Here is a 27571-nt window from a genome sequence, read left to right on the forward strand (position 1 = left end):
CTAGGTTGTGGTAACAGAGGTAAACAGGGGATAATATAAACCTCTATCAGGACGCCAATAATAGCTAAACACACCTCAGTCATATTGTCTTACTGGGTTTTAAATCATTTCTATACATAATCCAAGAGTTGTTGAACCCTAAGTTAAGAAGAATCATCACAACCAGTAAACTAATAATCAAACACATTTAATGGCGATTGGATATTTTCGGTCAGATTCAATTAGCTATGTATGTATGTATGTATGTATGTATGTATGTATGTATGTATGTATGTATGTATGTATGTAAGTTCTTTGGTTATTAATTTGTATACTGTACACAGCTGTATGTATTATTGTTGAGATGTTCACCCACTAAAAAATTATTCGGCATCCTTGGCTCTGATACACCCCCGCAACGATCACTGGTACAGAAGCCGGGATTACGTGGTGTGGTTGGTGCCCCTGTCTCTCTCTGTATGTGTGTAAAGAGAGAGAGAGAGAGAGAGAGAGAGAGAGAGAGAGAGAGAGAGAGAGAGAGAGAGAGAGAGAGGTACCAACCATACCACGTAATCACGGCTTCTGTACCAGTGATCGTTGCGGGGGTGTATCAGAGCCAAGGATGCCGAATAATTTTTTAGTAGGTGTATATAAAATTATCAGTACTGTACTGTACTTTGCCACCACAAACCTTGTCTGCCTTTTACACTGAAGCATTATAATCTTTACTCAACACACTATCAAAACAGTATCTGAGCACATTAGGTCCGATGATTTCCTAAATGATCATTACACCTTTGACGCTATACATAGTTCGCAAGATAAATCTATTTTATTCTGAATGTGCATATAATAGAAATACTCACTGCAGTATGCATAAAATAGATAGTGTCGCTATCAATAGATATATGGAATTTTGCAATAGCCATCGTCTGTGGTGTCTGATTCTTTCGCCCGGAATGTGCAGATACTTTATTGATCGTGTGTACATTGGTATACGGGTAATCAAATATGAATACTTCATCTTATTTATTGATGATATACCACACAATGATTTACTAAAAATATATTTTCTGTGTAAATACAATCAGGTATACGGAATATGTACAGGTTTTTTTTTGTAGGTAGATTTGTCCAGTACCAGAGTGTGGGAACAATCACTGAGACGCATGACAACATATTCCATTATCAATACATCCTCCAGGCTTCCAAAAACTCTAGATGTGAGAGTCCTTCAGTGCCAGTTGGTTGATGTGTTAAAGCTGAGTGGTGGAACAGCTGAGCCAGGGTGAGTGCATCAAAATATAATTGTTAGCAGTGGCGGGTATTGACCAACTGGCCGACCCCAACACACACACTCCGGCCTACACACACATCCAGGAGGTTTATTATTATTTAATACACATTCACTGTTTACAGCTCACATATATCAACATACATACATACCACTCTTGAGGTAAATCAGTAATGACTATTTTGTAATACTTGTTTCCTTATCCTGAACAATCTAATAGCCGTATTGATAGTGCAAACTTGAGGCCAACGACATGGGTACGACGCTGTACTTACTACTTACACAAACATTTCTGGAATGATTACATCATACTAGTGAATGACTTCCAGCCTGATCTTGTAGGAGTTGACCCTTGTTTTACCTACCAGAACTACTATTTTGACATTATTTCACTCGTGATAACTATTCACAACCTTTCTAGCATTCTACCTGCAACGAAATACTTCTGCTACTCTCGACAGGGACAGTTACTAAAGGAGGTAACGAAAGGTCAAGCTGGCGGCTCATCTTCAAAATCGGGGTCGTTTTGGGTGATAGATGACAAGGCGTTGGAGACCCGTTGCTGCACACGAAGACGCCGCTGCCAGTACTCTAGCTGTGCTCCTAAGACTCTCATCTTAGCCTCGTGCTCTGCTACAGACTGCGCTATCTGTAATCTAAGCAGCTGCAGTTGTGTCTGGTGCTGTTCCTCCGTGTGTCGGATTGTGGTCTCTACACCTGACAGACGCTGATGAAGACGGTCATCCAATGGTGGCTCAGCTGGAGAGTCTGTTCTTGCGTGTTTGTCTACGGGAGTTGAGGGGGCGGATGTGGTATTGGGAGATGTGTTTAGAATTGCCTGAGAAACACCATTAATAGTGACGGACGCCCCTGAGGTAGAAGTACATGTGCCTGAGGTAGTGGCGGTCGTAGTCGGGGCGGAGGTAGCTGTCGTTGGTGAGGTGGAGGTAATGGAAGTGGCATCCATGGAAGACCTCAGAATCGTTTGACATAGCTCAGAATCCGCTGTTGAAAAGGATGACACAGCATGAGGAAGGAGAAGCCCAGATGCCAGCTGAGAACCTGGATTAGATGTCAAAAATGGTAGAGTAGTTAATGATCCTAAACCACCACTTAAGAGGGAAGACACCAGTGGGTGGAGGTTTAGCACAGCTGGTCCTCGATCACTGAGAGGGTGAGTGTGATCGAGACTTTCCTGAGATTGGAGAGGATCGTCCTCCACTTCGTCTTTTACGTCTTTCTCTACTTCTTCAATATCATCTAGATTTCTGTGAGATTCTTCTTCGGATTCTCCTCTCCAGTCCCCCACTTCTCCAGCCTCCCTGGGTGTGGTGTTGTTTAGGGGTGGTGACGGTGGTCCGGGCAGCGTCACACCATCAAGAGGCCAACTTGACTCAACGCTATTGTTCTGCTGTCTCGCACTTCTCTGACTTTCTGAACCCAATTTGCGTGCGCGATACTTGAGATTCTCCCACGCCTTTCTTAGTTGTTTTGTGTCGCGGGACCTGACGTGTGGATGAGCGTTATATCTCGCCGTCAGGAGCCGCCACATCTCGTTCCTGATGGGGTGTTTATGGACGTCCGGTGGGTCGAACTCAGTAACACCAGCGTACTGTCGCATGAGAAGTCTCAGTACCGCCTTCTCATGTTGTGTCCACATTGGGCGTCTCTGCTCGCGGCCCGCTGCCCCGCCTGTGCTGTACACCAGGGGCATTCCGACGCCCTCTAGCATCCTCACACACACCACCTTAATTTAGGACACAACACTGCCCCCCACCTGCTCTTCAAGACATCGTAAACTTTAAGACATGTTTTGTACGCTTCCTGCACTAGTCAGCGATCCCCTGAGGTATAGGTGGGCATTGTTGCACTAAAGTACGTTTGGCTTATCACTGTAACGTCCTGCAACATGAGGTATCTAATATCAATGGTTTTCCTTATTTCTGAAAAAGAAATGTCACAATTTAATTAACGATGACAAGAAAATAATAACAAGGGTATAATTCAACATTTTCGACACACTAAATTTCTGGTAATAGTTTCACTATAAAGGTTACAGTAATAATAATTATTATAGGTCACGCTACACAAACCTAAAGAATTCATCCACCTGAACAATGTTTTTGTGATCTTCCTCTCATTTTACACTCAAATATAATATTGAACGTAAATTCCCTATAATTGAAACAATGCACTAATAAAGATGAGACAGACGGGGCAACAAGACCCCCACAACACAGTAATACGCACCTTATCCTCCCCAGTGATAGAGGAAGGAAGCATCGGAGTGTAACAGCATTATGAGATACAAAATATTATTACGGTATGTAAACAATGTAATTGGCCAGTCTGCCATTTTGAATTAAATAAAACACAATAAAACCTCCATCATCCCCATACGAACCAGAATGTGGCAAAATATCATAAAATTGTCTAATTTTAACATAAAAGACATAATCCCACTGAAACCAGTAAGACAAAATGGCCGACACTCCACCATTTGGAATAACCAAGAAATAATTTAACTAGTGTAATCCATTTACTGTCCTCAAAGTCTGACAAATTTCATACAATTATCTCCTCCCATTAGCACACGATCCACGTTCACAAAATGTTTAGCCAGACATGTGGACAAGCAATCCTACTTTACTCAAGTATGTAACAGACTGATAATATTGTAGAGACAATAGATGTGAACCCCTCCACGTGAAGTTAGATAACTTCTGAACCCCTCCACGTGAAGTTATATAACTTGTGAACCCCTCCACGTGAAGTTATATAACTTGTGAACTACTACACGTGACGTTCTATAACTTGTGAACCCCTCCACGTGAAGTTATATAACTTCTGAACTACTACTACACGTGACGTTCTATAACTTGTGAACCCCTCCACGTGAAGTTATATAACTTCTGAACCACTACACGTGACGTTCTATAACTTGTGAACCCCTCCACGTGAAGTTATATAACTTCTGAACTACTACACGTGACGTTCTATAACTTGTGAACCCCTCCACGTGACGTTCTATAACTTGTGAACCCCTCCACGTGAAGTTATATAACTTCTGAACCACTACACGTGAAGTTCTATAACTTCTGAACCACTACACGTGAAGTTCTATAACTTCTGAACCCCTACACGTGAAGTTATATAACTTCTGAACCCCTCCACGTGAAGTTCTATAACTTGTGAACCACTACACGTGACGTTCTATAACTTCTGAACCCCTACACGTGAAGTTATATAACTTCTGAACCCCTCCACGTGAAGTTATATAACTTCTGAACCACTACACGTGAAGTTCTATAACTTCTGAACCCCTACACGTGAAGTTATATAACTTCTGAACCCCTCCACGTGAAGTTCTATAACTTGTGAACCACTACACGTGAAGTTCTATAACTTGTGAACCCCTCCACGTGACGTTCTATAACTTCTCAACCCTACACGTGAAGTTCGAAAACTTCTGAACCCCTCCACGTGAAGTTCTATAACTTGTGAACCACTACACGTGAAGTTCTATAACTTATGAACCACTGCACGTGAAGTTCTATAACTTATGAACCACTGCACGTGAAGTTCTATAACTTATGAACCACTGCACGTGAAGTTCTATAACTTGTGAACCACTACACGTGAAGTTCTATAACTTATGAACCACTGCACGTAAAGTTCTATAACTTGTGAACCACTACACGTGAAGTTCTATAACTTATGAACCACTGCACGTAAAGTTCTATAACTTATGAACCACTACACGTGAAGTTCTATAACTTATGAACCACTGCACGTGAAGTTCTATAACTTGTGAACTACTACACGTGAAGTTCTATAACTTGTGAACCACTACACGTGAAGTTCTATAACTTGTGAACCACTACACGTGAAGTTCTATAACTTCTGAACCACTACACATGATATTTTAAAGCAGACCACAGTTGTAGGTAAACCTCGTGTAGGTTCCCGCACACTCACAAACTGAATTGGTGAGCACACGTCAGCACAATTGTCAAGTCTTTCTGCTTTCATCTCATAACCCTTGGTTATGAGACGATGGGTGTCTATACTCAACATTCATGCTTCCTAAGATCACCTATGGTTCTCCTGCCTGATCATTCTCCTTAAATGGCACACAGAGAGGACTCCTAGAAAGAGTGCAGAAAAGGGCGTGCAAGACTATTCTCTCCCCCTCTTACACCACTTATCAAGAAGCGCCCAATATACCGATCCTCTCGGCTCCCTCTGATCATCACCATGACCTCATCTGTAAGTTTAAGGAGAATCTATTACACCATCCTCGTCATCATCTGCTCCCACCTGAGATCCCTCGCCCGCGAATTGCTGTTCAACACTACAACTACACCCAGCCTAAATGACCACGTACTGATCGCTATAAAGAACAGATCAATTCCATTCATTGAAAAATTATCAACAACTCGTAGTTAACCTGTGTGCTAACTCCCTACCAATCTCACTCTTGTACTGAAACTGTGTTGAAATTCTTCTGTAAATGACCCTCTCCCCTTGTTATTATATACTGTATGTGCCATTTATGTCATCTGTATATTTTCAGCTTATGGCTGCTGTATTTGTTAATACACTGTTAATCATCATCATCATCATCTCTCTCTCTCTCTCTCTCTCTCTCTCTCTCTCTCTCTCTCTCTCTCATACAGAGTAATAATATATATTTTTGATAACTCATGTGTATATGATAGTGCGTGCGAATGTGTTTGTGTGTTTGCGTAAGGGGGTGGGAGATGCAGCGGTCGTGTCCTCGGGGTGGTCGACGACACGCACTCATCACAGAGACGCCCACCGTGTCCCAGCATAATGAACACGAACACACCATTGTTGGAGACGGTTGAGTGTTATTATCGTTATTATTTGTTATTATTATCAGTATTGCACTGTTATTAATATATACAAAATTTATATTGTTATTTTTAATGGTAGCCTATATTATCATCGTTATTATTACCGTATCTTTACCATTACAAACATTATTTTTATTATTATTATTACAGTACCATAGTTAATATTACTGTTACAATTATTACTGTACAATGAACGAAGCGTAAAATCAAGGGAACGTCACAGGTGAGGCTACGGAGGAGCTTTCATGTGCTGTGGTTGCAAGGAGGGACGCGGACAGTGATGGAGGAGGCCACCAGGTACACACTACAGGGATGGAGGAGGCCACCAGGTACACACTACAGGGATGGAGGAGGCCACCAGGTACACACTACAGGGATGGAGGAGGCCACCAGGTACACACTACAGGGATGGAGGAGGCCACCAGGTACACACTACAGGGAGGGAGGAGGCCACCAGGTACACACTACAGGGATGGAGGAGGCCTACACAGGTGATGGAGGAGGCCACCAGGTACACTACTGGGATGGAGGCCACCAGGTACACACTACAGGGAGGGAGCAGGCCACCAGGTACACATTACAGGGATGGAGGAGGCCACCAGGTACACGTGATGGAGGCCACCAGGTACACACTACAGTGATGGAGGCCACCAGGTACACACTACAGGGAGGGAGGAGGCCACACACTACAGGGATGGAGGAGGCCACCAGTACACTACAGGGATGGAGGGCCACCAGGTACACACTAGGGGATGGAGGAGGCCACCAGGTACACACTACAGGAGGAGGCCACCAGGTACACACACTACAGGGAGGGAGCAGGCCACCAGGTACACACTACAGGGATGGAGGAGGCCACCAGGTACACACAGGAGGGAGAGGCCACCAGGTACACACACTACAGGAGGGAGGAGGCCACACAGGCCACCAGGTACACACTACAGGGGAGGAGGCCACCAGGTACACACTACAGGGATGGAGGAGGCACTACAGGGGAGGAGGCCACCAGGTACACACTACAGGGATGGAGGAGGCCACCAGGTACACACTACAGTGATGGAGGAGGCCACCAGGTACACACTACAGGGATGGAGGAGGCCACCAGGTACACACTACAGGGATGGAGGAGGCCACCAGGTACACACTACAGTGATGGAGGAGGCCACCAGGTACACACTACAGGGAGGGAGGAGGCCACCAGGTACACACTACAGGGAGGGAGGAGGCCACCAGGTACACACTACAGGGAGGGAGGAGGCCACCAGGTACACACTACAGGGAGGGAGGAAGCCACCAGGTAACTCCAATAATCGGACAGACAGGTGCTTATTTTTTCTCACATTAAAGATAAAATTAATCCTACCTACGTTCGAGAATCTTACTTATGTGGATTAAGACAGTGTTATAAGAAGGAGTTAGCGATATTAGTAGTTGAGGGAAATACGGAAAAATCTGTTAATAGTCCCGGGTGTACTGCATACAGTATATAAAAGGAATTGTAGCTTCACGGATGTCATACTCCAGTTCACAAAAATCTACAATACACCTTTTCACATATCCGTTGAGACATTGTTACATAACTATTTGATGAATTTCATAACCGAATGACAGAACACATATCGAATGACAAGCTGAAATAACTGTTGGTTCATGCTAACGGAAGTGATTGACGTAAGTTATGAAATTGACAGACGTGAACAATAAACCGAGTCTCCATATAGTTTGAGAATGTAACAATTGGAGAATGACATACCACCAACAGTTATTTTAGATTGTCATTCGATATGTGTTCTGTCATTCGGTTATGAAATTTGTCAAATAGTTATGTAACAATGTCTCAACGGATATGTGAAAAGGTGTATTTCGCACGGAATATCCTTCAGTTCATCGGTTGACAGTGGATTCACAAAGTTCCTTAATTCTACGTGGAAAGCTGTATTGAATTGCGCGCGCGAGCACACACACACGCATACGCACACACACACACATGGTACTAAAATCGTTGTTAAATTCCGTCGTGCCACAGTATAGTACAGTGAACCATATCACTGAATAATAACCACAGAATAAGCTGCTTGTCGACTTAATCTGAGATCCAGTAGTAACGTATCTATAAGCCTAGTCTGCTTAAAAATCCATTTCTAAATATGGATGTTGGTTGGACGGCAACAGGGACTTCCCCTCCCAGGTGTCGCGCCGGGAAGAAATACATGAACTGGATCTCTCTACTGTAAACAGGTCCTTAACCTAATTTATGCCCCATTAAGACTTCCATCGCACCATTCATAAACATAAGATATTATGATCTTTGAAACACAATATTTAAGGATATTATTCAACGATGTATTATATTTGAAGTACTATATAAATTTTTCATGCCTCAAAGATCAGTCTTACTTTACCGTCGACACTCAGAATATTGACATTTCTTACGCTTTATAAATCCATTCTTGTTGACAAAGAACTGTCTCACGTCAGCCCTCACCTTCACTCTCACCCCTGTCTCCCTCTCTCTCACTAGGCCACCTCCAGCATCCTCCTCTCTACCTACCACACGCCGCCACCATTCCGCCTCCCTACACCTCTCCTCCCGCCAACATCCTCCCCCCTCCTGCCCCGTTCTACTCACCCGCCAACTCTCGCCGCCTCGAATCTGCCATCTACCACTATACTCCCTACCTCCCGCTCGTCTACCATTGTATATACACCATACTTCCTCTCGCCTTCCTACCACACACACCGCCTACCACCCTAAATACTCCTCTACTTATAAGTCACTTCAATTAATATACCAATCGTCCAAGAACAAGTGTGCTGTACAAGTTATCCCAGCTGGTGTGGAACAAGGTAAAATGTTAATGTACAATATGTCTCCTTATGGTTTTCATTGGTGTCCTTTGTGTTGCATAAACGAATGATATTGTGTAACGATGTGAGATTCTCATATTTTGTGTCATAATTTACCAGGATTTCTCACATAACGAAATAAAACAAAAACAAAGGAATGAAACCTCTATGATAGTCAACTTAACATATTCTTTGAACAGTTGAGGACAATATTCTCTCGACATTTTTTAGCAATATTTTACATGGTCCACAATGACAAGTTCACCAGCTGTAATACTATGCATAATCCAAAGTGTCTTGAGGGAATTTTGAACTGAAATTGTACACTAAATTTTCCAGCTTATTTATGCCATAAGCTTAAGTACATTAATCATACATAAAATATAAACTTGAAATAAAAAGATCTACAAGTTCTCAACAGTCTCAGTCACGTGTAATTACCTAACCTATCTATATTACTAAATACTTTCCAATTGTATTACTTCTCGTTAAATAAATACTTTTAGTTTCTTTTCATAACGATCCCTTCCCAACCCACCAAAACTCATACCGACCCACCCACAACCCACCACGACCCATCCCTAATCCCCACCCACCCGCACATTCCACTCCCACTGCCCCCCACACGCTCCAGCAACCTGAGTAACGACAAAGTGTCAAAAAGGAGGAGGAGGAGGAGGCGGAGGACTCCCTTCTTACTCACACACACACACACCTGCAACAGTACGCTAAACATCTATGGCAGTTGGAATAAACATCATAGAGGTTTTAAGGGAGGTACCTCATTATCGCGTCTAAAATGTTTAACAGTCGAGGTAAGAAAAAACGTTTGATTAAAAAGTGTGTAGAGAGAGAGTTATTCCTTCAGACAGATTTATATACATGACTCAGAGGACAGATATATAAACAAGGGTTATCACAAGTGGGTTGGCGTATAAGGCGAGCAATGACCTCGGTCTATCGACCTGCAAGTCCCGGATCCTCAAATATTTCTTACGCACATTTCCTCAAAGAAAAAAAACGGGTCGAATTACGATAGTCTTTTGGTAATTTTGACGCCATTTCCGCCAGTCTTTGTGTTATTGCTTAATAAGTCATGTTTTTAGGCCTGATGTTATGGAAAATGTTTTTAACGTTTTCATCTTTTGAAAAAACTGAACAACACTTTTGACGCCAATTAAGTGCTCAAACCAGTGCCATCATGATGTGCACTTAAGCTCTAAGTTAAGGTTGGCGTTATAAATATGAGCAATCTCTGCGAAGCGTCAACAGCCCACCCACTACCTCGTCTGGTGGTGGCCAACGCACTACACTTGACTGCACTCTCAGAAACCTTGAAAACTTTACTCAGTTGCCACTACACCATTTATGGCTCGCCGTTTCAAAGTCCCAACAATTACATTCGTCTACGTTTCGTTCTTTATTAGAAAACGGCGTTGTCTCGCAGTAAGGTTTACGGCAGCTGGTGGTGTCTCTCTGGTGAAGTGGTGGTGATAGTGTACCAGTGTGGTGGAGTGGTAATGGTGGTGTACCACTGGTAATGTTGCAAATGATAATAACCAGTGTGGTGGTGAAGGTGATGATGGACGTGAAGCATCAGTGGTGCTCTCAGTGTGGTGGTGTTGAGGGGGCGGAGCATCAACAAGCTAGTGGCAACCTAATCAACCAACCAACCAACATTCTCGTGTAGGCAACTCAAGGGGCGAGGTGCACTCAGCTGCACTTGAGTCCCCCCCCCCCCTTGAAACACACACGTTGCCACTTTCAGGAATTTGATGCTTGTTTTTATAAGTCCAACCCGTTTATATACGCTTTTTGACCCCCGTTTTGTTTGATTAGTTTCTAAATACTTTTGACTTGCATTTAAACGTCTTTGAGGTTTATTTATAAATGTTTATTATTTCATTTTGTCTGATATATGTATGACTTTCCTCTATTCATCTGCCCTTACACTTATTATAAATTTATTCAAGTTTCTACGCGTTCAAATTCTTGTTTTATAATTTTCTGGTTGTTTGCTCTTCTTGGTGGTTGTTCTATAGTTATTACTCCCCTTTAACATTCTTCCCCCAAACTGAACACTACACCATTACATATTGCCATTCTGTACACTACACTGCCGCGCCATCCCAAATAACCATAAGAAAGAAGGATGAGAATAATGTCCGAGAGTGAACGAGAGAGAATACAGTATATGGAGGGTGGGAGGAAGAGAGGGAGGTATGTAGGTGGGGAAGGTAGGGAGGCAGGAAGAGAGGAGTAGTAGTAAGTAGGTAGGTAGGTAGGTAGGGTGGGCAGACTCGGGATAAGCCTCCCTGGCAACCGTGGGGCGGCGCCACCACTCAATGCTAGCGGGTCGGCAGAGTGGTTTGGTGGCCCTCCCGTCGGCGGCGGCCGCCCCTCGCCCACCCTCACTCCTCACCCACCCTCAACTCCGGTGGGCGGCCGACGTTTGAATTATTTAGGTGATGGGTGCCTGCGGAGGCTTGTTTCTCTGTCCATCCCATCTTAATGCTGCTCATCGTTCGGCAACAACAACAGGGCACCGAGAGGTTCCCTCTGGTGTATAGCGTAGACTCAGCTGTGTTGTCAAGGTCGATACGCACTTTGCTCACCAGTTGTGCGAGGCTCCCACGCTTACATAATAATCCATTTCCATTTGCACCGAGGCTTATATCATTCATATCACTTTACATCGCTAATACAAATGTGCACTTTAACCTGTGTGGATGTAACTTTATATGAACGACAAACACACATGTTCTTGCTGCACAAGTAACACAAGTTCTCACTGCACAGCATAATTTACAATTACTGCACATGAACAACGCACAAAAAAGTAACTGTGCGTCAACAGTACATGTGCACACTATTGTTTACAGTCAACACAGATTCACTGTCACTAAGCAACACCTACAACAATTCAATACGCAGAATCAGCGTTGCACAGGTGTCTGCGAAGCGTACGGGCGGTGTAAGCACGTGGCAGCACGTGTCCCTGTCACCAGCCCCCACTTCTTAACACCATACACGACAACATAAACCGCCGCATGTTTCAAAACTATTGTTCAGATTTTCAAAACATAAAACTTCATCACTCATCTGTCATGTACAGGTTGGACAGACTAACTGGCTATAACCACCACAAGCTAGCCATCCAGGTTGTATACACACAGTTCACGTGACAGCGCACACATATATACACACACACACACATGGCAGCAGCTGTGTAGATAATCCCGTGTAGACACGCCAGGACGGCAGCAGAGCGTGGTTGTGTGTGTACCGATGACTCCGGACGATCGACCACTCCTTCAAGAAGCGCGCGGCTCCCTCCCTCTCCGTCTTGGGCCTGCACTCACACTTCCCTCACATCTTATCTCGCTCCAACAACCCTTTTACCTCTCTCTCTGCCTCCTCCTACTTTTCTGACAGTAGGAATAAGCGATGGAGGGCTGTCACGACAAGGTGAGGGGATGGTAAAGAAAGGGGAACTGGGACAATTCGAGGAGGAGACTTGGAGGTGCGGGAATGAGTGCGAGTCTCTGGGCTGATGCCTCGTCAGTGCCGGCTGAGGGGTGTGCGAGTGCGCGGGGAGTGTGGGGGGCGGGAGTGGGCCGGGGGAGGGAGGGAGGATAAGGAGCAGCGGAGAGTGGGAGGGAGGTGTAGAGGGGAGGGAGGGGTGGAAAGGGGGAGGGAGGGAAGAGTGGAGGATGGAGAGAATGGTTGATATGGTGGTGGTGGTGGCGGGACGCGAGTTGTAGTATCAGAAGATGTACGGATGATCACCATGGTTTGGGTTGGTGGTAGAGTGTGTGTGTGTGTGTGTGTGTGTGTGTGTGTGTGTGTGTGTGTGTGTGTGTGTGTGTGTGTGACTTGCGGCGTAGGATTAAGAATTGGTGACAGGTCTAGTTGTAGTGGTGAAGTGACAAGAAAAAATTGGTCAGAATAACTAAAGCACAGTGGTGAGTTCTAGTACCTGGCAGCTGAGAGAGAAGTGGCCTGCCTGGTTGAAGGTGAGGGCTCAGTGGTGGTGTTGGTAGTAGTAGTAGAGTTTGGTTGTGTGGAGGATTGGGGAGGAAGATAATTGTATTTTGTAAAGGTACTATGTAGGTTGGGTGAAAGGTTAGGGCGTGCTGTCATGTGGTGGTGGTGGTGGTGGTGGTAGTGACAATTAGACTTACGTAAAGAGAAACCAGAGAACAATGTTGTCAAAAGGTCCCGTACACGCAGACGTCGACGCCATGACTCACAAGGAAGAAGTGTGGCCTGGCAGATGGTGTGTGTGCGTGTGTGTGTGTGTGTGTCTGTAGGGGTGGGTGTGTGTGTGTGTGTGTGTGTGTGTCTGTAGGGGTGGGTGTGTGTGTGCGACCCATAGTGTAATGGTCAGGGTGAAACTATGGGCAAGTTTCTTTATACCATTTGCCTCTGTCTACCCAGCAGTAATTGGGAACCTGGATGTTAATCGATTTGCGGATTCTGTTTCGGGGTAATGATTAGCCAGTGCAGTTAGCGAGTAGTCCGGTCTTCTCGGACTATTCCTTGACACTGGTTCATGCAACTCGTTAACTTAGGTTGTGGTTGTTGCGTTAGCGACAGCTTCTACACCTTAAACAAATTCATGCCTAGGTGGCCCTAGGGCCGGCTAACCTTGTACACGAGGGGCGAACAATAATAATTATTATTATTATTATTATTATTATTATTATTATTATTATTATTATAGGTGCGTGTGTGTGTGTGTAATAACAATAATTAATAAAAAAAACGGTTTATAGAAAGAATATGGCAGCCAAATAGCTGAAAATATATATTAACCCTTTCACAGCGGCAGGTTACCCTAAGCTGAATAAAATCGCTTGGCGGTGGCCAGAATAAAATGACAAGTGCGTGACACGCAGTGAAAGGGTTAGAAAAAATAGAAGAGAGAAGTAACATACAGTGAAATTGGGGATTGGGTCACTTGACTGACAAAATCTTTCATAAAAAGGAGAAGTAACTTAGAGTGAAACAATTTAAAGATTTGGAGGTAATGTCGATGGTTATAGAGTCTTATAAACTGTCTTGTGGGTTGGTAAAGGCGACGTCCCGAGGAACAGGAGGCTTCTTCACACCTAGCAGTCCTCGTCCCTGCCTCCTTCAGGTTGGTCGCAAATCTGCACGTTTTACACACCCATCGCGTGGTCTTGGTAGCCTAGATCTGTCAGGGTGTTGGAGAGAGTTCTTGTATCTCGTGTGTGTGTGTGTGTGTGTGTGTGTGTGTGTGTGTGTGTGTGTGTGTGTGTGTGTGTGTGTGGAGAGAGGAGCGCAAGCGCCAGCCGACAAGGAATACACAATATTTTATTCAAACTGAAAAAAAAAATATATTTCAGAAAGCTACAGAATGTCTCCCAGACTCTTCAATCTATTTCTCTATTTTTATTTCTCCCACCAGCCAAATATACCAGGCGGATCTAAACAAGAATAGCGTCACCACCACCGTCACAACAACGATCTCTCACCTTAGATCCTGACAACACGGTGAACATCTCGGAGCACTAAGCAAACCAAAGCCATGAAAGACTTCTGACGAGGGCTAGGTTGGATGACAGCAAGGTCTATTGACCTTGGTTGACAGACACGGGCTATGTTACGTAAGCTGCGCCACCTCAACACGGCAGCGTTACGGAGAAGAATCCAAGACGCTCAATATGAAAGTTCTTGTTATTAGTAGGCTCATTATATAAACATGTATGTATGTATGTATGTATGTATGTATGTATGTATGTATGTGTGCGTGCGTGCGTGAGTGATAGCTGTTTTGGTATCACACTAATTGTTTTAATTAAGTTCTGGAACTTTTAAGTGGCTGGTCTTGATGTAAACACTTCTTGGCATTTTCTGTTTTATTGTCGACTTGCAGGTAATATGCACAGGTACAATCTGAGAGAATACATTGTAAATTCTTTCCAGGGAAGTGTGGTGAATAACATTTTGAAATAACACTTGAGTTAGGTACCCAGCTTCCCTGTCCAGTGGTAGAAAGTGAACTGCCACTCTCTGAGCGTGAGCTGGTGTTTGCTAAATCAGCTGACCCTTGAGAAAGATGCAAACCAAGTAATCTGGTCGTGAATAACTTGGTGTTATTCATTTGGGTGTATTTATATAAAACAAAGTGCTGTTATATATATATATATGTGTGTGTGTGTGTGTGTGTGTGTGTGTGTGTGTGTGTATGAATGTATGCTTCACACTCGTATTTAAAAATTAAAGGTCCAATTTCAACAAAGCTGCCAGATCAAAGGGAATAGTCTGGGACGACGCGATTCAACTTTGTTTACAAGTGAACCAAGGTCAAGGCCAGGGCGAGGGTCAAAACAGCACTGCTAAGAGCTCCCTTTGTGAACTTCAATGACTCTTCACGCAAGATGGGAACTGTGTGAAGGCACCAAGGAAACGCCATGTGTATGTGTGTGTGTGTGTGTGTGTGTGTGTAGCCTGGGGGAGGAGCTACTGGTGATGGTCGTGATAATGGTGGTGGTGTTGCTGGTGATGGTGGTAGTGTTACTGGTGGTGGTGGTGGTGTTACTGGTGGTGGTGGTGTTAGTGTTAAGTGGTGGTGGTGGTTAGTGTTACTGGTGGGCATGGTGATGTTTGTGGTGGTGGTGGTGTTATGGTTTACTGGTGGTGGTGGTGTTTCGGTAGTGAGGGTTGGTGGTGGTGGTGTGATGTTACTGGTGGCGGTAGTGGTGGTAGTGTTACTGGTAGTGGTGATGTTACTGGTGGTGGTATTACTAGTATTGGTACGTGACTGGTGGCGGTAGTGTTACTGGTGGTGGTGGTGTTACTGGTAGTGGTGGTGTTACTGGTGGTGGCGGTGTTACTGGTGGTGGTGTGTTACTGTTGTTGGTGGTGGTGTTACTGGTGGTGATGGTGTTACTGGTGATCGTGTTACTGGTGGTTGGTGGTGGTGTTATTGGTGGTATTACTGGTGGTGGTGGTGTTTCTGGTAGTGATGTTACTGGTGGTGGTGGTGTTAGTGGTAGTGGCGGTGTCAGTGGTGTTACTGGTGGCGGTGGTGTTGTTCCGGTAGTGGTAATGTTACTGGTGGTGGCGGTGTTACTGGTGGTGTTACCGGTGGTGGTGTTGTGGTGTTACTGGTGGTGGCGGTGTTACTGGCGGTGTGTTAGTGGTAGTGGCGGTGTCAGTGGTGTTACCAGGGTGGTGGTGGTGGCGGTGGTGTTGTTGGTGGTGGTGGCGGTGTTGATTAGTGGTGGCGGTGTTACTAGGTGGTGGTGGTGTTAGTGGTAGTAGCGGTGTGGGTGGTGTTACTGGTGGTGGTGGTGTTGTTTCTGGTAGTGGTGATGTTACTGGCGGTGGTGTTAGTGGTAGTGGCGGTGTCGGTGGTGTTACTGGTGGTGGTGGTGGTGGTGGTGGCGGTGTTACTAACGGTGAGAGTTATTGGTAGGGTGCTGTGGTGCGGTGGCGGTGTTACTGGTGGTGGCGGTGTTACTGGTGGTGGTAGTGTTACTGGTGGTGGTAGTGTTACTGGTGGTGGTGGTGGTGTTACTGGTGGTGGTAGTGTTACTGGTGGTGGTGTGTTACAGTTTGTGTTGCTGTCAGTGGTAGTGTTAACTAGTGGTGCCGTTGGAGGTTTCACTGGCATGACCCAGCACAGTGTTGAGGGATAGTGACCCACTGACCCCAGGATCCCAATATTGGGAGGGTCAACCCGACAGGTAGAGTTAATCACCTAAGTAGTAACCAGAGTCAGTAACTTCCTTTATTTTACCCTACCTTGTTCAAGCCTACAAGTCAGCCTGCCAACACTCGGTGGCAAAACCCAGATCCCCACATTGGCACACTGGTGGGTGAACTTAGCAGAGATAAGATTTTAACCTGACACTGACGACGGCTGATCACCAGACCAGCGTTTATGTTTCATATAAAATTAAGCAGGTGGACAGTGGTATACGATTATTTTATAAAATAGATAAGAACTCTAAGAGTCTTTACAAAATGGAAGAGGTGACGGAAACTGAGGAACATTTACGAAGCAGCTCAACAGCCATATAAAACGTAAGTTATTGATTATGACTAACAGCTCAAGACGTATATATCCCAGCATAACCACAAATAACTTTCTAATCCAACAACATTTACGTGTATTGAAGAACTACTGCCCTTCTCTCCGTTTCTCCGGTACATCTTGTGAAGGGTGTCCTTTCCTAGCCGACAGTCCTCGACTCCGGATGCCTGGTAACGAGGCTCAGGTGTGTCAGTGTTAAAGCTACAAGTTATATGAAGGTGGTGAGAGAAGGTTAAAGATAAGTGGCTGATGGCTCAACTTGACACACCAGGTAGTAAGAACTTCACAGGTAGGATGGACAAATTTTGACCTAAATGTTTTAACAGGTATCTTTAACGCCATCGAGGAAATCAATTCAGGACACAAGATATCAAGATGATGGGACCCGCAAGATGATGGGAACGTGTGATGCTGTATAAGAAGAGACGCAGCCACGGAAATGGGATCCAGGAAATACTTTACATACGAGAAAAAGTAGCAAAATCTATTACTTACAATATAACTTAACATGTATAAAAGGAAAGATATAATGTATGTGTGTGTGTGTGTGTGTGTGTGTGTGTGTGTGTGTGTGTGTGTGTGTGAAACTTTTCTAGACAAAATCCTACTGATGGAAAAATTGGAAACTCATTACGAAACGACACCACCACAAGGGCTCCATATCCAAACTTGGTGCATTTACCAGTGATCTTAGAAATACAAGTTTGATGAGAAGGACAGCGTAAGCCAAAGGCCTAGAAACCTGGAGGAGGCGAGAGAAAGGGGGTAATAGTGGAGGCCTGGTGGTGGAGAAGGAGGAGGAGGAGAAGGACGACATCCGACTCTTCAATCATCTTGAAAAGTACTCTCTCTCTCTCTCTCTCTCTCTCTCTCTCTCTCTCGTGACTTACGTGTTTACTCCTACCTCGTGTGATAAGCTTCAGTGCCCTCCCTATAAGACAGACTAATACATTTCAGCATCTACAATTAAGAGGAACAAAGATAAGAGCCCGTAATAGAGGGACGAGTCTCGCTCTGGAGTTAAGTGCGTTTCGAGTGGTGTGTTGGCGAGGCGGCGGGTGAGGTGGAGAGAGAGGGCGAGAGGGATAGCTGGGGGAATGAGGGAGGCGTAGGGGGAGACAAAGTGAGAGCAGAGAGAGGGCGGGAGGAAAGGAGAGAGGGTGAGGGCCTACTTAGTGCGATGCTATCTGGTTTTGATGACCTGTTTTCTGTCATAACAGTCGTTCTCTAGAGCAGCGTATGTATTTTCACGTTTCACAATATACCCAGAAAGACCATAATATTGTTAGATCACTATAATATGTCAGCTCATTATGGCATCATAAGCATAAAAAGGCTGCTCTTCACCCCAACCACCAGCCGAAGAAAATGGGCCAACAAGATCAGAGGAGTCATCGCCGATCAATAGCCGTTATCTGCACCTTGCTTCCCTCCTCAGGTCGGAGCCAGCGGGCCCACACGGCCGCCCTACGTCGATATTGATTTTCTTACGGGAGGGCGGAATGGGGTGTTAGGACACATGTCTAGTTTACTTGTGTTATGGCTCCAATGGTGAGCTTCGTTTTCTACGGTTGGTTGTACTCTTTAGTTTTCTTTGGATTTCGGCTTACTTCTGAATGGTAAACTATGCTTTTATTATTTCCCTCGCATTCCATTAGTTCAGTGACTTATAAAGTGCTACTCTATTGTTGGAGGAAATTGATTAGGCAAAATTGCAGACTACAGCAACCAAAGAATCTGATAAAAAATATATTACCTAACCTAACGTAATATAAGGCAATGATCATAGAAAAAATAGTTCTATCGATTGAGTGTAGTGAATTTCCGGAATTATGCGGTTGCTGTTTTCTACAATATTACCATTATTTAAACTATATTACAGTATAATAGTCTAACATTTCGAGTTTCATATTTGGACTACATAAAACTTAAGAGACTCGGTTAACGCTTCACCGCAGATGAGTAAAGATTAAAAAAAATCATTGACACTTGATCCGGCCTTTTCACATCACTCATTGTCAATATGGGACAACAAACCTCCAGCATAAAAAAAAAGTGAGAGTTTGTCTTCACTAGTTAGGGAACATCTTGGGGAGCCGGCGTCTACGATTTCATTTATATAACTCCTAGGCCCTGCTGGGTGAGGGGGCGTTCGACCCAAACGCAGGCAGCCAATCTTCACTACTCTGACTTATATCAGACTGGAGTGGCTATTTTGACTTGCACTTTACCCAATATACATTCATATAAATTTGATAAATAAGAAGAGTTATACAAGCAGTCGTCGGCTAGAGCATCACCCCTCTACACAAGATTGACCAAGAGATATTTAATTGCCGAATGTGGAAACTGTATGAGAGAGATGATCGAGATGATTGTACACCCACACAGGATTATTGTTTGCATTATTTCCTTAAGTTTCCTCTTATTTTATGAAATGAGTTATTAAACTAAATTTTTTTCATCTAGTTTAAACTTGTCTTACAGATTTCTGACAGACGTGGTGGCTAATATTTTCACTTAACTTCCCCGATTCCATTTTGCGTTAAAACAAGAACATCATGTACATACATACACACTGGTTTTCACCAACGAAAAACAGAATTATGTAGGTTATATTTTCTTCACTTGTTATATAACTTCTACTTATGAAATTTTGTATAGAAAACACATAAGCTTTTTGCAGATAAATTGTAATAATTTAGCGAGTTTTCCACCTTTACAGCTTACCTTAAACCCAGGAACTGATGCATTAAATCAATATCTCAATTTCAAGTCGATCTTAAAGTATTACTTAAAAAGGAATCACACTGCTACAAACTTTCTCCAGTGGTTAACGAGATGGGGTGGGACGTAAGGCATGAGGCACATACGTAGACAGGTACCGGTACTACCTCCTGCTAGTTATATAAGGGACCAGTTCTTGCAACGCGAACAAGTCTGGACCAGTACCTACCTAACCTACCTACCGGGCCCTTCGTCCGTTTTTCTGGGGAATCAGTTCCTATGGGAGACGTCTTCCCCATGATCTGGACTAACAATAGCTAACCTAACCTTCTAAAGAACAACTTAACAATGATTCTCTCGCCCTCACTAGCATTGTCATAGTGATCTATCGAAAACTTTATTGTATGCAGGTCTTAAAACTGCGGTTTCTTCTTCTTCTTTAGCTTTTCACTTTTTCGTCTTCTTATTCGACTTCTCTCTCTTATTTTTATTTCTTCTTCGTCTTCTTCACTTTCATCTGTGTCGGTTTTCTCTTATATTTATTTTCTTCATCCTTTTCTTCTATGCCTGCCCCTACGTGTGGTATATAAACAAGGGAGACGGGTGGTTGCGTTGCCCCCCTCCCAGTGGAAACAAGAACCTGAGGCCTGAATCTAACCCCCCACCCACTACCCTCCCTTCCTCACAACACCCAGCACACTGCCCCCACCCACCGCACACTTCACAACTACACTAATATAACAACATCTAGCACACTGACCCCAGCCCACGCACACAGACTACACAAACAGTATTATAACAACACCCAACACACCGTCACACATATACATTTATAAAACCACACTCAACTTCATATCACAACTACACTCGCCACTCTCCCTCACTCAAACGCTAACTTTCACTTCCCAATCACACTTGCACTGCCAGCCACACTCGTTAATAAGTAACGTTTAAAATGCCTCAAAGTCATTGCTCTCAGTGTCTTCGTGAAAGAAATAACTTGTCTGGATTTCCTACGTGTGAATTATGGAAACAGTTGGAATTAAACATGCATATCACAACTCAACTATACTGTACGGCCTAAAGTATGACACCCTGGGTAATAACTGTATACATGCCTAAAATAACTGCAATTACCCTTAACTGGCGGTATGAATAAGCATTTGACTGACTTGATCACACACAGATGGTGAACTAGGTGGTACGATAGTGTACTGAGACTGTATCGTATGTAGATGATTTCTCGCATCTTCGGTCATAACTCTAAGAGATATTCTTTGAAGAAGTTTTGAGAATTTGGGTACTGCCTCCCAACAATCTACCGTGTTTTTGTCTTACCTACGTTCTGCTGAGGTGCCAAGCTGGGCCAAGAGCAACTCCGAGGTCGTCCACACTTTACATTATTTACGTCGTCATCTCTTAGGGCGCTTCTTGTCCGCGAGGTATCCAGCGGCAACTTCCTCACTCTTGCCCGCGAACGCCTGAGACATGGCGGGGATTGCGAGCTCTTTTCGTGAACGGTGATGAACGCCTTTGTACAGAACCCGGAACGAGATGGCTGTTGTTCCTCCTTCTCTAAGCCCATGGCTCATATGCCACAACAACCTGGTGGTGTTAGGTACTCCCTCAGGACGAGTTGCTCAGGTAACGTGAGTCTTGCGTGAAGGAACACATTAAGTAGGGCAACTGATGTGTGTTGTCACTCGCGCCAGGTCTCTCTGAGGGCTCTTTAGTGTTTATCGACGATGACATTGCGAGATTAAACCCCAAAATTTAATTACTATAGTGATTAAGTGATTGAAATAATTTGTATTTTGAATTAAGTAAACATTATCAACTCATTAAATATGTCATGGTTTTAACTGTGAAGTATTGGCGAGTTAATCTGCCGTCCAAAACTGTCAGTAAAAATCTTCCTTTCCTGTATAATGATGTCGCATCTGCGCACATCATAACAATAACAAAGCCACTAACGACCACGTGTTATCGCCGCCACACATACTGTAGACATGGACTAATTTTTTACCTGTCCTGGATAAACCAAACCCGCTCTCTGCGGTTGCCAATCTTCACTCCTCAACACATATTTTTCAGAGCTCTCAACAGCTTCCATGTGTTCTCTGTGATATATGACGTTTCTCCTCCGAAAGAAAATTCTTTACACTTCACAAGAAGGTTTAAGATTTTCCCGGTGTATCTTACGGCATAAGGGAATATTACTTAGGTGTGGTGACGCTGGCCATAGATTTGGGACAGGCTAGGCAGGGTGACGAGATTCAACACTTGATACTCAGCTGTTTCAGGAGAGAGGCACGAGGGGGTGTTGGTCTACCTTGTAGGGGGACGAGGAGGAGGTGTTGGTGTACCTTGTAGGGGGACGAGGAGGAGGTGTTGGGTGTACCTTATAGGGGGGCGAGGAGGGGGTGTTGGTGCACCTTATAGGGGGGCGAGGAGGGGGTGTTGGTGTACCTTATAGGGGGACGAGGAGGGGGTGTTGGTGTACCTTGTAGGGGGACGAGGAGGAGCATTAAAGATAAGAGACTACAGATAGTAAGCAACAGGACAGTGCATATTATACAAGGATATATATATCATATGCCAATTTATATAGGATTAAACCCTATATAATTACCAAAAGAAAATTTTCTGAATAATCACGTAAAATTTATTAAATATTTGTATACAGAAAAAGACAAAATATTCCACAAAAATAAAAAATGAGACGTGGCTAATGTTTATAAACTTTAGATGGTATAGGTTGCTATGGAGACGTAAACAAACAGTACCTCTTATGGTTACAACCACGCCATCTTGCGATACTTGGAAGAATTTTAAGAGTTGTATTGTTAGAGATTTCCTTCCCTTAAATGAGTAAAAATTAGAAGGTGTTAATAATGCATATGTAAATAGCGTTTACGTGTAATGTACTGATAGTATGTTTTGGAGAACACGTAAAACTACATTGGCAGGGATTTAATTAATCACCTCAAATTTGTTTACTCGCACATTTTTAGTAAATACACTGCATATATTTTTTTTTACGATGATTCCTTACAGAGGTAAATTATCCGCAATTACCTGTGTGTGCTCAGGAAGGGGGAAGGTTAAGTCCGTCTAAAAGATCAAGGAAACATGAAACTAAGACTATGGTTACGAGAGACACCCTGAGGCGGCGGCAGTCAGAGGACAACTTTGTGCGTACGCGACGCTTCCCAGGTAGGTAGTCCCTAGATCCGGATCTTTGGTAGTCTGGTGTGTCCCATCTATCCTCTACCCGGTGTAATAGGCTTACAGGACCCCGACCCTAGAGATACCGCCCGTTTTTTTATCGTGTGATGTCATTAAATAGGTCGGTACTCCGTCGCTTCTAGAATAGTGGTGATGGCTAACCCGTAATTGTGTCGCACATTATCCCCATTACGACACACACACACCTACTTCCCGGACAAGTCAAGGTTAGCGTGTATAAGTGCTGTGTGACAAATTTTCTTGCATTGAGTGGAAGACTGCGTACGTGCCCGTGCTGACTATGCCTGAGTATCTGACTGCACACCTGTTACCAATAGACAGTATCCTGACAGTCCCAGGTGTCAGTGACTGATGACAGCAGCTCCGTGACCCAGGTTAAGTTAAACAAGCCTATGGGGGTGAAAACTTTACATACAATTGTTGTTTCTACATATTAGACACACACCTCCATGCATCACTGTACTATATCTACATAACCTGGTATAGACACAGTTAAACGATTAAACCTTTATCTATCCTTAGCGGCTCTAGCTTAAGTTCTTGACGTCAATATTTAATACCGAGAAGTGTAACCAATATAAAGGTAATACAAGTAAAGGAACTCTCATCTAAATGTATAAACTAGAGAGTCCCTTTATTAAGACAACTTGAAAAGACAATTTTTATTAAATTTTATTTTTTGTCTAAGCGTTATACGTAAGAAATGTAATAGTGAATAAAATTTATGCAGAACTAAAATATCGGGTAAATATTTACGAGGATAATTTGTGAAAAAATGGCATATCAGATAATGAATAAATATAGGAGGGTCTAGGATAAAAATGATGAGGGATGGTCGCGTTTTCTTTCAGTAAGGTCCCACAATTTTCACCCTATACTATCTTATTCTTTACTAGAAGCCTCGGTGTTGCCTGAGATTCTACACAATGTGGTGAAGACAAAAGTGGCTGTACTGTCTTAGATCCGATACAAAAACACATATTAAAGGCAAACACAGGCTGTAGTTGACATCACAGTCCTGCAGGTCACGTGATAACTCATTGCACCGTAAAAAAAATCTAAAATTTTCCCTCTTGGCTAAACTTAGGGATACAAGTCTTGGGGTGAAAATGCTGCCGCTTCATTGATAGAGAAAGAAAATTAGTCTATTTTTCTCACCCGTATCTACGTGCCAATAAAATCTAATTCCAAAGACTTAGTATTCTCATAAACTTAGGCTCTCAGAAGGATCTTTGTTGAGGCAGGTGAAAAGGGTGGTGATAACAAAGGTGAAAGTTGACATTACGAAGATAATCGAAGGTTAAATGACGCTTAAGTTGTACAAGAAAATAAACGTTTATTGCTCTCTCTCTCTCTCTCTCTCTCTCTCTCTCTCTCTCACCAAGACCAGGATGTTCCGTGCTAGGACTTAGAAGGAGAGAAGTGGGAAGGGAAGGAAGCGGGAAAGGAGTGAGCCCGGGTGGAAATAGGGAGGGATGGAGAGAGAGAGAAGGGTGAGTGAGGAAGGGAAGGGAAGGATGGAGGGAGTGAGAGAAGGAAGAAGGAAGGAAGAGGGAGGGAGGGAGGGAGGGAGGGAGCCTTTATTCTTGAGTAGTACTTCGTGTTCTCGTCTTCCTGAGAGAGAGAGAGAGAGAGAGAGAGAGAGAGAGAGCAACCCTGACCACTTTATCAGTAGTAAATACGAACAACAATGAATGGTAAAGTCTTCCTAGTGGTAAGAGAGGAGTGCTGTGGGTGGCGGGTCGTTAAGCAGGTCAGTGAACACAACACTCACTAATCTGATATCTGAATCTGGCTCGGTGTGAAGGTGACGACGTCAAGTACCCTCAGCCTTCTCCTGCCTCTCAAAAACACTAGTACTCATTCTTTCACCCCACTCAGATACTCATTCTTCCTCCCACTCAGATACTCATTCTTCCTCCCACTCAGATACTCATTCTTCCTCCCACTCAGATATATATACACATTCTCCTCCTACTCACCCACTCAGCTTTAAACAACAATCTTACATCTGGGCCAAGTAAAGTAAAGTTAGGTTATGTTAGATTAGGTTTAACCCTTGAACGAATTTAAACATCTATTCCATCAAGACTGATTAATTTTAACCAGTCACCGTGTTTCTGTCCCAAGTGAATCACATACAATACGAACGTCTGAAATGATTAACAGTAAATTATAAGTTTTTGTCCCACCAAAAGTGAATCACCGCGTCCCTGAGTGAATCTGATTCACCAAAAGAACGAACAACTCACGCACAAGTTTTCCTAGAGGACATGGCGAAGAGAAATGCATACAATATATTAAGTGTCATGGGCACTCCTACCTACACGATGACGCCATGTTTGATCAACGGAAGAGTCTGTCAAGTTATCAAACCTAATGATGATGATGGTGGTGGTGGTGATGATGATGGTACAGGTAAGAGTTATAATCGTGGGAATAATCAATAACAATCTCCTTCACAAATTACAAGATATAACGTCGTCCTCATAAAATGGCTTCCCCAAACCTCCATCAGCTAACAGTACCTGCGGCGCCACCTGACACACATCTCTACATTAGACCAACAGTTTTACACCAGTTCTTATCTGACCCCAATAGATAGCCAAAGTCGTCAGCCATTGTATCCAGCATCTAAGTACCCTAACAAACCCCTTATTAACACACACACACACACACACACACACAGGAAATATCTTGGTTCAGTGTTAGGCTGAATAAAATTGTCAGTCGTTAACCAAATGAAATATTAAAAGTGATGTCCAGAAGTGAAGGGGTTAGGAGCAGGTGACTCGGGAGGAGGAGGAGGAGGAGGAAGGGGTCAATGTATTGTGTTACATGCAAATGACTACTGCCATCACTTGGAGAGGCGGAGAGGGAGGAGGGCAGGTCAAGACTACATAACATTATACACTAATTATAAGTAGCCTTTGTTCAATGTACATTTGATTACACCTTCACCAAGTGATGTACAAAACATTATACACTCACTAATGGCTTTCTGGCAGAAGATAAATGTATAAATTGTCTTCTTGAGAACAAATTACTATGCAGTCGAGATGTTGTGAAGAAATAATATTAAAACTGATAAAACATTTAGCCATCTTTTTCTTATATTATTAATATTATTATTATTATTATTATTATTATTATTATTATTATTATTATTATTATTGTTATTATTATTATAATGCTTTGATTTATAAATTCTTACGAAAAAACATTAGCCAATAACACCGAGAAAAGTATTCATACAACGAACAAACACATTACAAAGACAACTTTTTACTTTATTTATTCAGTAACAGCATCACAGGTGCACCATGTCCCTTGATGAATCTAACTGTGTGTGTTGTCACCTGTCACCTGCCTTAATAACACATAAATCAAGATCTTTGTCGTAAGTATTTTTTCCTCTTTTTGTGTATGGCGTGCTGTTGCTAGTGTCTCTCTCTCTCTCTCTCTCTCTCTCTCTCTCTCTCTCTCTCTCTCTCACCAATACCTCCTCCACCACCATCAGCGTGAGAGGTGAGGTGTACGAGGGTTGCTTACATTTATTTACACTAGCGAGATGTCATGGCGGTACAGGTTTCAGCAAACAGTCGCCAACAGGATGACTTTCTGAAGCTTTCAGTCTTCTCCACCCACCCCCTCTCCTTCCCCTTCCATCCCCTCCCACACCAAGCCACAAAACGCCCTCGCTCATGTTCAAAACACCGTGTCGTCATTCTGTTTGTTTTATCCTAAAAAGGATATTGTGTAAAAAGTTTATTGTGGGAATAGTGGGTGAATTGTGCCCCCCCCCCCCCTGTCGTGTTACCTTGCGCAGTCCTCTTAACCGAGAGAAATGGTGGGATGGGGGGGGGTGGGGGGAAGGGATGGTCATGCTGGGTTAATCAATTTCAGTTTTATCAGTTCAGTAGTAAGAGTATACAGTAGGTATAGCGACCCCCCCCCAAAAAAAAGAATCCCTTCACCTCCCCCAAGCTCCCCAACCTTGAGAGAGAGGCCCAACTTTGGTAAACACTGTATGAGCCAGGAATAGTTGGTAGCTCTGACGTTTTATGGGAAAGTGTTGTATTAAAACATGATAAAGGTATAAAAATCGATTAACTACAGCACATAAGGCATCTTCAACTATAAGAGATGTTAAAAGGAGCATGATAAACATTTTATAATTAACACATGAGACGTGGCAAATAACAGGGGGCAACCAACACAACCACAAGCCAAGTTACGATTTCCACATTTTCTTGTTGAAAATGTGATTCTTATCTTTAAAATCTTATTACATCAGAATACACATTTTTGCCAGTTATAAAGAGTTTTAAGTATTATGACAGTAAACAACATTAACCCTGGTTAATTATCAGGCCACGTCGTCTCGTATACGCTAATAATTTTGTCAAAATGCATTTCCTCGAGACACCGCTTGGCTGATTGCCTTCCCTCCCTCCTTCCTTCACTGAGTCTCTCCCTCACAAAAATAAGATCAGAAGTGAGACATTCATCATAATGTTAAGCAAC

General features: G+C 43.5%; 2 protein-coding genes across 7 annotated transcripts in view; both read right to left on the reverse strand.

The window, feature by feature from the left end:
* LOC121854959 (trafficking kinesin-binding protein milt-like) overlaps nt 1–27571 on the reverse strand; it is a 104811-nt gene that overhangs the window by 19214 nt on the left and 58026 nt on the right. The window lies entirely within an intron of this gene.
* Nucleotides 996–12572, reverse strand: LOC121854960 (myb/SANT-like DNA-binding domain-containing protein 3). 4 transcript variants are annotated; one of them, XM_042349778.1, is made up of 2 exons: nt 12403–12572; nt 996–3216 (listed from the first exon to the last, which is right to left on the reverse strand). In XM_042349778.1, exon 2 carries the CDS (start codon nt 3003–3005, stop codon nt 1764–1766), a length of 1242 nt encoding a protein of 413 aa, XP_042205712.1. In that variant the 5' UTR covers nt 3006–3216; nt 12403–12572; the 3' UTR covers nt 996–1763. The 4 variants fall into 4 exon arrangements, with proteins under 4 accessions (XP_042205712.1, XP_042205713.1, XP_042205714.1 ...); XM_042349779.1 differs by lacking the exon at nt 12403–12572 and adding an exon at nt 12216–12392; XM_042349780.1 differs by lacking the exon at nt 12403–12572 and adding an exon at nt 12212–12392.

This window comes from Homarus americanus, unplaced genomic scaffold (genome assembly GCF_018991925.1).
Source record: "Homarus americanus isolate GMGI-L3 unplaced genomic scaffold, GMGI_Hamer_2.0 scaffold23110, whole genome shotgun sequence".
Taxonomy (NCBI): domain Eukaryota; kingdom Metazoa; phylum Arthropoda; class Malacostraca; order Decapoda; family Nephropidae; genus Homarus; species Homarus americanus.